Below are 13,677 nucleotides of genomic sequence, written 5' to 3' on the forward strand. Positions count from 1 at the left end.
TGAGCAGGGGAGGGGCAGAGAGAGAGGGAGACACAGAATCTGAAGCAGGCTCCAGGCTCTGAACTGACAGCACAGAGCCCAGTGCGGGGCTCGAACTCACAGACTGTGAGATCATGACCTGAGCTGAAGTCGGATGCTCAACCGACTGAGCCTTGGTGACTGTTTTTGATTCAGTGCTTGTTTGGTTCTCTTAAATTTTTGATGCTGGAAGTAAAGTTATTTCACAATAAAACGGTTTTTGAGCTTCTTAATTTGACATCTTGTTTAAATCACTCCCCAGTTTAATCTTTTAAATGAAATGTAAAGGTCAGAAAATATTATAGTGATTTTATTCAGTAATTAAATAATTGTTTACTGGAGGTTTTAAAATTTTAGGCTCCCGTATCAAATTTAGCATTTGGTGTATACCAGTGTATTCTTCTTATAATAGTTTCCTATTACTTAGCATTTCCTGTGTATCTTGAATAATTTTTTTTGTTTTTACATGTAGAACTCATTTCTGTCTCTAATCTGTTTTCTATTTTTGGTTTTGGTTTGTTTTTTCCTAAAAATTGGCTTTTTAGTCTTAAGGTAAGACTTAAAGATTTTGTGCATTTGTTTATACATTTGATTTTTATATTTACATAACCTTTAAGTTTATTTTATATTCTTACATATAAAAATTTTTTAGCTAGGTACACAACCTTTGCCTAATTCCTGTTCATCAGATATTTGAGACATGAATAAATAACAACTGTGCCATTCTGTACTCTGTAGCTGCAACCTGTGCTGATTTTGACTCGGAAACAAAGAACAAAATACTATAGAAGAAATCTTACATCTCCCTAAATAGTAAATGACTATATGTTACAGATAGTTTTAATTCTTTTGAAAAATAATTTTGTGTGATTATTTTATTGAGCTAGTTCTAATTTATATGAAATACATATTTCAGGTATAACTTCTAAGATTTTTATTACAGGAAAAAATTAACTCCCAGCATTAACTGTGTTGCAGGGTTGGCTAGTGGATCTCATCAATAAATTTGGCACTTTAAATGGTTTCCAGATTTTGCATGATCGTTTTATTAATGGATCAGCATTAAGCGTTCAAATAATTGCAGCCCTTATTAAGTAAGTTATAGTTTAAATTTAATATTTAGGGGGTACCTGGGTTCCTTAGTCATTTTAGTGTTGAACTCTTGATCTCGGCTCTGGTCATGATCTTACAGTCGTGAGATGGAGCCCAAGTGGAGATCTGCGCTGACAGTGCAGAGCCTGCTTGGGATTTTCTGTCTCTTTCTCCCTCCTCCTCTTCCCCGCCCCATTTGTGCTTTCTGTCTCAAAATAAATAAGTAAACATTAACAATTTTTAAAAACAATAGACTTAATTTTGTTACCTTGAAAATCATGAAATGTTACTTTTCTAGTCTACTTTCTTACGTTAAATGCTAACGTGATGTTTAAAACTTTGGAAATTCAGTTTTGGTAAAATACAGATATTAACAGAAATTTTGTCTTTTTCTTTTTTTAGACCATTTGGACAATGCTATGAGTTTCTTAGTCAACATACAGTGAAGAAATACTTTATTCCAGTTATAGAAATAGTTCCACAGTTTTTAGAAAATTTAACTGACGAAGAACTGAAAAAAGAAGCAAAGAATGAAACAAAAAATGATGCCCTTTCCATGATTATTAAATCTCTGAAGAATTTAGCTTCAAGGATTCCAGGACAAGGAGAAACTGTAAAAAATTTAGAAATTTTTAGGTTGAAAATGATACTCAGGTAAGATACTTCCATCTTTAAATATTTTCCTGACTTTTTTTTTTACACTTAATCAAAGTTTCTCTTGCAGATTGTTGCAGATTTCTTCTTTTAATGGAAAGATGAATGCACTGAATGAAATTAACAAAGTGTTATCTAGTGTATCATTTTATACTCATCGTCATGGAAATCCTGAAGAGGAAGAGTGGCTGACAGCTGAACGAATGGCAGTAAGCCCCTTTCATTCTTTTATGAATTAGAATCTGCTTAAGGAAAACTAGATTGGCACCAATTAGTGTTAGAAGCAATATAACAAAAATAATTCTGAAATTGGGAGATTGATGTATAACTATTCTAAAACTGTTCTTATAATGGTAATAGCAAACAATCTGTTACTTAGAAATTTATAGGTTAACTTATTGTGTCTTTGGTAAGTTTATCATTGTTGCAAATAGTTGCTCACGATGCAGTTATAATTCAGTGGGTTGACTGAAATAACATACAGTTAAGGTGATCATTAGAGGGGTTAGGTAGATCTAGAATCTAGTGAATGAATTGGCATGGTAACTTGCCAGTTCAGTTTTGAAGTTCTAAAGTGGTGATTATAATTAAAGCAGTAAAATCTGAATTAATGTTTTATCATGATTTTTAAAACTTATTTTTTAAAATTGTTTACATCTATCATTTTAACACTGAAACAGTATACCAGAGGTATTTCTATATATTTTAGTGTTAAAATGAATAGTAGTAGGCCTTGTAAGTTACTTGCTTGGTAACATATTTTGAGTGTATATGTTTGCCAGGACTGGGAATATATCTGTGAAGAATGATCTCCACCTTAAAGGAGTCTTAGGTTTAATAGTGAAAATGATCGGGGCGCCTGGGTGGCGCAGTCGGTTAAGCGTCCGGCTTCAGCCAGGTCACGATCTCGCAGTCCGTGAGTTCGAGCCCCGCGTCGGGCTCTGGGCTGATGGCTCAGAGCCTGGAGCCTGTTGCCGATTCTGTGTCTCCCTCTCTCTCTGCCCCTCCCCCGTTCATGCTCTGTCTCTCTCTGTCCCAAAACTAAATAAACGTTGAAAAAAAAAAAATCTTTAAATTAAAAAAAAAAATAGTGAATATGATCAAAATGTGTTAAAAAGTCTTTGAGGACTCTTTGTTATTGGCAAATGGTATGCAACCTAGACCCAGGTGTTCTGACATAGTGTTAGGAGTCAGGTGTCAACTATACAATGTGTCTGCTCTGTGAAATGCCAGCATAATACTACTTAATCCACTAGTTGTGAATTATTACAAGTCTTTGAAAGGTACAGAATAGCAGAGTGTTAAGAAACTTTTGAAGCACTTTGTCATCACTGTGGCATTTCTAATGATTCTTCTCCCACCAAAAATATGACACTAATTATTCTTCACAGATAGTATAAGAAATGTGCTATGGTACATTTTAATGGGGCCATTCCTGAATGTGGAAAAAAAATTCAGTACAACTATGTTTTATAGTAATTTTCATTAAAAACAACAATAAGCACATTACATTTGTGATTTTTGTAAGTTTTAAATTTAGTGTATATGTGAGCATTTGCGTGCAAATTTGGATTCTAATACTGTAATATTGAATAGTTTTGCACTTAAATATATAAACACGTTACATTAGTATGTTATGATTTGTAAACATAAACACGATTTAGGCTTCTAATTAATGTTACAATACTGTTAATTCAGAATCTGAACTAGTTTTTTTTTTTCCCTCCAGATTTTGAGGTGTAATTGATATATATATCTATATAAATTTAAGTATACAGCATAACCAAGGATTGTGGACATTGACCCCCAGCACAGTTGGAAATCCTTATATAACTTGAAACACCAAAAGCTTACCTACTGGAAGCTATCTATTGACTAGAAGCCTTATTTATGACACAAGTCAATTGAGTATTTTATGTAAATAATACATATTCTTAAAATAAAGTTATCCAAAAAAAAATTTAGAAAATCGTAAGGAGAAGAAAATATATTTATACTACAATAGTGTATTTATTTCAAAAATCTGTTTATAGGTGGACTCAACACATTTCAAACCTGTGTTGTCAGTGATTAGTACAATAAATTTAGTTAAGGGGCGCCTGAGTGGCGCAGTTGGTTAAGCGTCCGACTTCAGCCAGGTCACGATCTCGCGGTCCGTGGGTTCGAGCCCCGCATCAGGCTCTAGGCTGATGGCTCAGAGCCTGGAGCCTGTTTCCGATTCTGTGTCTCCCTCTCTCTCTGCCCCTCCCCCGTTCATGCTCTGTCTCTCTCTGTCCCAAAAATAAATAAAAGTTGAAAAAAAAATAAAAAAATAAATAAAAAAATAAATTTAGTTAACATGTATCATCTCATATAGGTATTTTTTTAATTTTTATCCAATTGAGACCTTTACGATGTACTATCTATATCACAGCAGCTTAACTATTGATGTCATGTTTCATGTTGTACATTATATTCCCATTACTTATTTACCTTACAACTGGAAGTTTTTACCTTTTGGCCCTAAGTTGCCCACTCTAATTTTTAGTTCTGCTTTGAAACAAATTTTTGTGTTACATTTAGGAGTGGATACAGCAGAACAATATCTTATCCATAGTCCTGCGAGATAGTCTTCATCAGCCTCAGTATGTGGAAAAGCTAGAAAAGATTCTTCGTTTTGTGATTAAAGAAAAAGCTCTGACATTGCAGGATCTTGATAATATCTGGACAGCACAGGTAAGTAATTTAAGATGGTAGCTATTTTATAAGAAAGTGGGCTCCTGGGTGGCTCAGTTAAATGTCCAACTCTCTGGGCTCAGGTCATGATCCCCCAAGTCATAATTTCATGAGTTTGAGCCCTGTGTTGGGCTCTGTGCTGGCGGTGCAGAGCCTGCTTAGGATTTTCTTTCTCTCCTCTCTCTCTCTCTCTCTCTCCCCCTGTACCCCCCCACCCCGCACTGATGCTGCTGTCTCTGTCTCTCTCTAAATAAATACCTTTAAAATTAAAAAAAAAAAGAAGATATTAAAAGTTAAATAATCATTGATAGTAATTATATATTGTGATGTGAATTTGTATTACTTGACTTTTTGGAGTTTAACTGTAGTTTTCCAGGGTGACTGGGTGACTCAGTTGCTTAAGCATCTGACTCTTGATTTCAACTCCGGTCATGATCCCATGGTTTGTGAGTTCAAGCTCTATGTCTTGCGAGATTCTGTGTCTCCCTCTCTTTTCTGCTGCTCACAGGCACTTTTCTCTCTCTTTCTGTCAAAATAAGTAAATAAACTTAACAAAACAAAACCTCCCTCATCTTGATACCCTTTGTTAATGGTATAGATCATAAATTTTACAATTGTATATATTATGTACTTACAAGAATAAATTTGATTTTCAAATCAATAGTAAATTTGTTTTTTCTTGCAAATTATGTGAGGAAAGAAATGTTACAGGAATATATTATTTATTTTTTGCGTGAATAAACTGGGGAGTGTTATTAAGCTCTAGATTACAAAGTCCTGCCCAGTCTACCCTTTTTTAATTTTTTTTTTCAACGTTTATTTATTTTTGGGACAGAGAGAGACAGAGCATGAACGGGGGAGGGGCAGAGAGAGAGGGAGACACAGAATCGGAAACAGGCTCCAGGCTCTGAGCCATCAGCCCAGAGCCCGACGCGGGGCTCGAACTCACGGACCGCGAGATCGTGACCTGGCTGAAGTCGGATGCTTAACCGACTGCGCCACCCAGGCGCCCCTAGTCTACCCTTTTTTAAAGAGAAATTAACAAAATACTGTCTTCCGTCATTGACCACTTCAGTCCTCGGTTATGAGATGATTCGCTATTTTGCCATATTTCCTCTTCATTTTTTTTGAAAATACCTGTAATAAATTTTCATTTGAATTCTGGAAGTGCTTTATCATTAATACCAAGAAATTGAGTATAATGAATGTAATTGGCCCCTCTTCAGCATTTAAAATATTACCATAACGTCGGGGCGCCTGGGTGGCTTAGTCGGTTGAGCAGCCAACTTCAACTCAGGTCATGATCCTTTCGTTCACAGGTTTGAGCCCCGGGTCAGGCTCTGTGTGGACAACTCATAGCCTGGAATCTGCTTCAGGTTCTGTGTTTCTGTCTATCTCTCTCTGCCTCTCCCCTGGTCATGCGCTCTCTCTCTCTCTCTGTCTCTCAAAAATAAATAAAAACATATCTCAAAAAAAAGGGTTTTTTTTTCCCTCAAGTAAAAAAAAGAATTCTCCATAACCTCAGATGAACCATGTGGGAATATTTTATTAATGCAAGTAGACTCAGTAAAGCTACTTAGTTCACATCTTTATTTAAACCTAACTCTACTGCTGATTCTTTATGTTTTACTTTTATGTATTTCATATTTGTTTTTCAACAGGCAGGGAAACATGAAGCTATTGTGAAGAATGTACATGATCTGCTGGCAAAATTGGCTTGGGATTTTTCTCCTGAACAACTTGATCATCTTTTTGATTGCTTTAAGGTAGTAATTCAAGTAGTAAAATAGTACCACTTCATTTTAAGTAAACTTGAATTAATTAGATATATTTGAGTTTACCCAACCACCATTACTTACTAACAGATTTCACCAAACAGTCTTTCATGAAGAAAAATTGATCTTTGTTTCATATTCTGGTCAGAATTTAACAGATTTTATTGTATTTCTGATTTCCATTACAGAATACTGCTCTTTTCTACTCAGTTTATTTCAGTTTCTTTAACTTTCTCTGACAACTTTTATTTTTGCTTTAAGTTAAATAAGGTGGAATTGCAGAGGAGTGTTATAATAAATAGACATTTTTAACAAATGTGAAAACAAATGATATACTAACTGCAAAGAGTTCTCTAGGATAACGTATAAAGACCTAGAAGTGAGATTCAGAAAGAACTCCCAAGACTTTTATTACCTGTCTTCATTTATCTAATGGGGCACTTTTTTGTGTTCATTCTCTGTGGTTGGTAAAGTTGGTTGGAGAATTTGTAGATCAGAAAGAAAAAATTATATGTTATTATTTATAAATGAGTATTCAAGTAACCATAGGCATTAGAACCCCAGGATTTCTTGCTAAAAATAATTTGCATTGTTCCTGGCAACTTAGTTGCTACAACCAATGAGAAAAAGCAGTTTGACATTATCTGTTACTATGTGTATTCTTGTGTCCCATGACACAACTGTTGTATTTCTGTAGTGTATCCTGGAGAAATACACTATACATATACCAGGATACATGTTCAGAAATGCCTGCAGCAGGGTACCTAGGTGACTCCATTGGTGGAGCATGTGACTCTTAATCTCAGGATTGTGAGTTTCAGCCCTACATTGGGTGTAGAAAGTACTTAAATAAAACCTTTAAAAAGGTAAAAATAAAATAAATAAAAGTTAAATTCTGAGATCACTTCTGAAATGGTGATATATCTATAAAAACCATAATGAAATATGGAGGGGTATCAATTTTTCCTCTTTTTAATTCTAATATTCTCAAGATTCTATAACTATAATCATAATAAAAATTCCATCATCTTTTCATACTCCTTTAGTTTACCAGGTGTTTGCTGAATACCTGTTGTTCAGTTAAAGGCATTATATTTTAAGATTTAGTATTGTATAATTTATTGTGTCTTGGAAGCCCTTTTACTAAAAAGAGAAATGTCTTACTAAAACCACTGAAAGAAAGCATAAAGTGTAAGTGACTTAATTTTTTTAAAGGTTGTAACTAAATGATCCTGGCTTTCTCTAAATACTTATTCTTAGTTGTATTTCCTTGTGTTATTGCTCAATTGGTGGTCTGTAAGTATTTTGGTTCCTTTTAAGTCTTCATCTACCAGAGCATTTGTACTAATTTACATTCCTTACCAGCATTTTTTGTCAGAATTAATTTTTCGCATCTCATGAGTTTGAAATTGTTTTTGTGTTAGTGTTCTTTTTAGTCTTTTATGAGATTGAATTTTTTTTTAAAAAAACAGGTTTATGAACTATGTGTCTTTTTGTGGTGACTGGTTACTCCTATCTTTTACCTGTTTATTTTCCCTATTTGATTTTTCCTCTTTTTTTACTCATTCCTAAGTTTTTTGTACATCTGATTGCTCAGTCATTGCCCATAGGAACTAAAAATAATTTCTTAGAGTTTTATTAGCACTTTGTTATCTTCCTGACTGTATAACTGGTTGATGTATTTTAATCCTCTTTGATTCTGCTCCCTTTATCTACTTTGTTTTTGTCACATACATTGTTATAATCATTTTCCTAAATCATGAGCAGTTTTTGTATTCCTTTCATCATTTTCAGAGGAAATTTTGTAGGGTAAAGAACAGTTTAGAAGGAAGCCTTCAATTTGTCTTCCTAGAAGTCCCATATTTGTCATTTTATCCTTTCCCCATATTTATCATTCTAAGTTGTATAATTCCATTAACAGTTATTCTTTTCTCTAATTATTGGATATTTAAGTGGCTAGCAGTTCTTACATTCTAGTAACCACTGAATACAAGAGAATACATAGCACTTCCCCTCAATGTTGTATTAATGAGCCTTATAGAACACTTTTATTTTTATTTTATAAACTAACTTTATTTTGGGAAAATAATAGTTTCACATGAATTTTAATAAATAATAGTTTTTTTTTCATATATTTCTTCTGAAAACCTCTTCCAGAATGGTATTAGCCAAGATAGTGACATTGATACTTTATGATCTGTTTCCATCACCATATGGATTCCGCATTAGTTCTTCCATGTCCACACTCTGTCCTGCCCCTGCTTTATCCTAACCCCTGGCAGCCACTAGCATAGTCTCTATTTCCACAGTTTTTTTCATTTTGAGGTTTTTAAATAAATGGAGTAATATAGTATGTAGCCATTAGAGATTTGGGGTGTTTTCCACTCAGCATAATTTTGTGCAGGCTCATACAGATTGTTATGTGAATCTATAGATTGTGTTCCTTATTGCTGAGTAGTATTCATGATACAACTTTAACTACTTATGGTTTATTTAACTATTCCCCCATAAATAAATGCGTTTCTCATTTGGAGCTCTCACAAATAAAGCTGCTGTGAACATTGGCGTGAAAATTTTTTTGTACATGAACCTAATCTTTCACTGAAATTGCAGTTGTTGTGTTGCATAGTAGTTGCACATTTAGTTTATTTAGTTTTTTTACAAATGAGTTTTAGAAAGATACAATTTACAAACTGTGGATTCACACTAAGGAGTATGATTCGGTATATCTTAGTATGTTCACAAAATTATGCTACTACAACCACTAATGTCAGAATATTTTCATTATCACAGCAGAAAATTTCAGTTGTTATTCTGTCCATCTTCCAGCCTCTGCCCTTACTACTTCTGTTTTTATGGATTTTCCTATTGTGGACATTTATCTAAATATGTGGCCTGTTTTGACTTGATATATGGCTAAGCATAAGAGTAAATGCCATATCATGTATTAGAGTTCATTCCTTTTTTTTGATAACTTCTGTTCAGCAGTGTGGATGTATTAATTTTGTTTATCGATCAATAAACTTTTGAGTTGTTTCCACTTTTTGTTTGGTGTGAATACTGCTACTCGAAACATCCACGTACAGGTTTTTGTATGCATATCTGTTCCTTTGTATTACCAGATAATGTTTTGTTGTATCAATTCATTAGTTATGAATCGTTTGGGTATTTCACACTTTCTGCAAAGTAAATAATGCTGCTGAGAAGAGTTTGGACATATATATTCAGGTCTCTTGAGTATATATTAGAAATTGAATTGCTAGGTCACATGGTAATTTAAAGTATAACATTTTGAGGACTGACAAGCTGTTTTCCAAAATAGCAATACCTTATATTCCCAACAGTGTATGAGGGTTGCTGTTTCTTCTTGTCCTTGTTAACTCTTGCTATTGTCTTCTAATTATTAGCCATCTTAGTGGAGTTAAAATAATGAATGTCTCATTCTGGTTTTGGTTTGCATGTTCATAATGGCTAATAATGTTGAATATATTTGCTTAAAGACTATTTGTATTTTATCCTTGAAATTTCTTTTCAAATTCTTGACTGTAGGTCTTAATTTTTGATTTATAGATTGTTTATACATTCCGTATGCAAACCCAATATCAAATTATGTTTTGCAAATATTTTCTCTTTGATAGGTTACGTTTTTTCTCATTCTTCATCGTATTTATAGCACAGTTCAAAAATTTTTTAATTCAGGTGGATTTGACATAACGTAAATAAAATAAACCAATTTAAAACGAAAATTAATGTGGTCAGTCTGTTAAGTGTCTGTCTGATTCTTGGTTTCACCTCAAGCTATGATCTCACGGTTCATTAGTTTGAACCCCCACATCAGGGTCCATGCTGACAGTTTGGAGCCTTTTTGGGATTCTCTCTTTCCTTCCCTCTCTGCCGTTCCACCTCTTGCCCTCTCTGCCTCAGTCTCAAAGTAAATACACACACACACGTACGTACATACATACATACATACATACATACAACTTAAAAACAAAATTTAAAACTAAAGTTAGTAATTTTTTAGTACATTCAGTGTTGTGCAACCACTACTTTTATGAAGTTCCAAAACATCTTCATCACTTCAGTTATTTCTCTTCTGAACCCTTCCTTGCTGCACCCTATAAATCAGCCTGCTTTCTGTCAAAGACGTGTGTATTCTGGCAAAAGTTTTTAACTTTGTAAAGTCCAGTTATGTATTTACTCATTTTATTGATCACTTATGCATTGTTTCCTATTTTAGAAATCCTTGCCTAATTGACAATCTCAGAGGTTTTTATTTTTAATGTCTTCTTCCTACTATAAATGCATACTTACAAGTACAGTTTAGGTGTAACCATGTAAGTTCATATTTAGATCTACATTTCATTTTGAATTACTTTTTTGCAGTGTTGTGATGTAGAGTTCGAGTTCATTCTTTTTTATGATGTTTACTTGTCCCAGCAACATTTGTCTAAAAGACCACTCTTGGGGTGCCTGGTTGGCTCAGTCGGTTGAACATCTGACTTAAGCCTAGATCATCATCTCACAGTTCATGAGTTTGAGCCCCACATTGGGCTCTGGGCTGGACAGCTGAGAGCCTGGAGCCTGCCTTAGATTCTGTGTCTTTGTCTCTGTCTGCCTCTCCCCTGTTCATGCTCTGTCTCTCTGTCTCTCAAAATAAATAAACATTAAAGAAAATTATAAAAAGACTATTCTTGGGGTGCTCAGGTGGCTCAGTTAAGTTCCTAACTCTTGATTTTGATTCAGATCATGATCTTACCGTTTGGGGGAATCAAGGCCCACGTGGCCGGGGGGACGGGGTTAGGGGTGGCATGAGATTCTCTCCCTTTGTCTCTCTGCCCCTCCCCAGTACTTACCTGTGCATGGTCTCTTGCTCTCTCTCTATCACCCTCCCTCAAAAATTGCACACATTATTAATAATTAATTAGTTCTTTTTATTCAGCTGTCCTGACATCTTCTGGTCTGTTAATCTGTATGTGATTATGTCAATACTACTTTGCATTGATTACTATAACTTTTACAAATGATTTTCTAGTTAAGAAGTAGAAGTCCTTTGGGGAACCTGGGTGGCTCAGTCGGTTAAGCATCCAGCTTCGGCTCAGGTCATTATCTCATGGTTTGTGACTTTGAGCCCCACATTGGGATATGTGCTGACAGCTCAGAGCCTGGAGCCTCTTCAGATTCTGTGTCTTTCTCTCTCTGCCCCTCCCCTGCTCTTACTCTGTCTCTCCCTGTCTCTCAAAAATAAATAAACATTAAAAAAATCTTTTTTAATAAAAAATTTTAAAAAAGTAGGAGTCCTTCACTATTGCCTTTTAAGATTGCTTTGGATGTTTGAAGTCTTTTGACTCTGCTTACAAATTTTAGAATGTGGTTGTCAATATCTGCAAAGAAGTGAGATTTTGATAAGAGATTGTGGGGTATTTGTAGATTATTTTATATTCTATTATTATCCCAACAGTATTAGTCTTTCAGCTCTTGAATCTGAAATATCCTTCAATTTATTTAGAGATGTTGTTTCATTTATTTAGGTACCCTTTAACTTCAGCAGTGGTTTTTTTTTTCCCCTTGTATTTATTGCATTTTTGGTAAATTTATACCAAAGTAGGGTGTGGCTTTTGATACTATTGTGAGTGTAACCGTTTTCTTTATTTGGGGGTTGTTCTTACCTAATATATAGTAAAACATACCTAATATATCTAACAATTTATTAATATTCATTTTGTATCCTAAAACTATTATATTTGTTACTTGTATGTATATTTTTTTAATGGTATCCCATGTACAAGATCATATGATTTGCAGATAAAGATAATTTTACTTCTTAATGTCATTACCCTTTTTTTTTTCCACTTTGCCTTAATGGCTCTGACTAAAACTTAAGCAAACTATTGAAGGATATGTTCAAAGTGGATATTATCAGTCTTGAGTGGAAAACTTTGTCAGTTGTTGGGTTTTTGTAGATGCCCTTTATTGGATTTAAGAAATTCCCTCCTTTTCCATATTTATTGAGTATTTTAGTTAAGAAAGGGTGTTGGACTTTGTCAGTTGCATTCACTGGGTCTATTCAGTGTTACAGACTTTTTGTTCTCTGTTGCATTGATTGATATTTCTATGTTCAGATAGTCTTCCACTTTAGGAATAAATTCCACTTATTGTGATGTAATTACTTTATATATAATTCTTTAATTTGTACAAATTCTTTATGTATTGCTGGATTTATTTGTATTTTGTTGACAATATTTTTAGGCTTTTAAGAAGCTGCCAAACTTTTTCAGAGTGACAGTAATATTTCACGTTCCCATCCACAGTTATGAATAATTCCTTCTTTTCATATCCTTCCCAGATTTTGGTGTATTTATTTATTTATTTTTAATTCTAAAGGTGTGCAGTGAACTTTCTTCATGGTTTCAGTTTATATTTGGGTTAATTGTTATCTTACACATCTTTCATGTGCATATTTGCCATGATACAGTGAAATGCCTGTTCATGCCTTTTGCTTATTTTCTAAGGGAGTTGTCTATTTTTTAATTATTCAATTTATAGAGTTCTTTATGTATTCCAGTTACTAGTTGTTTGTTAGTTATGTGGTTCTGGTCTTTAGGTTGTGTTTGCATTCTGTTAATAGGACCTTTGGCCAACGAAGTTCTTAATTTTGATGAGTCTAGTTTATTTATTTCCTGTATGTGTCACTGTTTCGATGTCAAAACTAAGAACTTGTTGCCTGTCTGTAGACCCCCAAAGAATTTTTCCTACATTCTTTTTTTGGGAAGTTTTATAATTTTGCAGTTAAGTATGATCCATTTTGTCTAGCTTTGTTTAGATGTAAGACATAGATTCCAGGGGTTTTTTACTTTTTGTTTTTGTCAGTGTGTATGCCCAGTTCTAGTACTTTTTATTGAAAGGCAGTCTTTTCGTCTTGCCCATTTTAGATTACTTTTGCACCTTTGTCAAATATCATTTAGACATGCTTGTTTCTTTAAGTAATCTCAACACCCAGTGTGATTATCAGTTATTCTGTAATGGGAGAATATTCAATCTTCTCAAACACAGAACTGTTTTAGTAATTGAACTCAAACCATGAGATGAAGAGTTGCAGGCTCTAGTAACTGAGCCAGCCAGGTTCCCCAGTTTGATGTATTTGTACAAATCTATTTCTGGGTTCTCAGTTTTGTTCCATTTGTCTCTTCCTTTGCCAGTTCTACCCAGTTCTGTACAATAATTGAATAGATGTAGCTAGAGCAGACATCCTTGTTTTAGGGAGAAAAATGTATCAATGTTTCACTGTTAAGAATAACGTTAGCTGTGGGGCGCCTGGGTGGCGCAGTCGGTTAAGCATCTGACTTCAGCCAGGTCACGATCTCACGGTCCGTGAGTTCGAGCCCCGCGTCAGGCTCTGGGCTGATGGCTCAGAGCCTGGAGC

The 13,677-nt window shown here is 34.3% G+C and overlaps 1 protein-coding gene across 1 annotated transcript in view; it reads left to right on the forward strand.

Annotated features, from left to right (window-relative positions):
• The window catches only part of LOC121024772 (probable ubiquitin carboxyl-terminal hydrolase FAF-X), a 158,557-nt gene that overhangs the window by 54,729 nt on the left and 90,151 nt on the right, over positions 1 to 13,677 (forward strand). Inside the window, exons 7-11 of the mRNA XM_040466999.1 lie at positions 997 to 1,112; positions 1,513 to 1,764; positions 1,835 to 1,973; positions 4,327 to 4,479; positions 6,141 to 6,245. Coding sequence (XP_040322933.1) covers positions 997 to 1,112; positions 1,513 to 1,764; positions 1,835 to 1,973; positions 4,327 to 4,479; positions 6,141 to 6,245 — 765 coding nt within the window. The remainder of the gene's footprint in view (positions 1 to 996; positions 1,113 to 1,512; positions 1,765 to 1,834; positions 1,974 to 4,326; positions 4,480 to 6,140; positions 6,246 to 13,677) is intronic.

The sequence above is a fragment of the Herpailurus yagouaroundi genome, unplaced genomic scaffold (assembly GCF_014898765.1).
Source record: "Herpailurus yagouaroundi ecotype Mexico unplaced genomic scaffold, PumYag 67120, whole genome shotgun sequence".
NCBI classification, from domain to species: domain Eukaryota; kingdom Metazoa; phylum Chordata; class Mammalia; order Carnivora; family Felidae; genus Herpailurus; species Herpailurus yagouaroundi.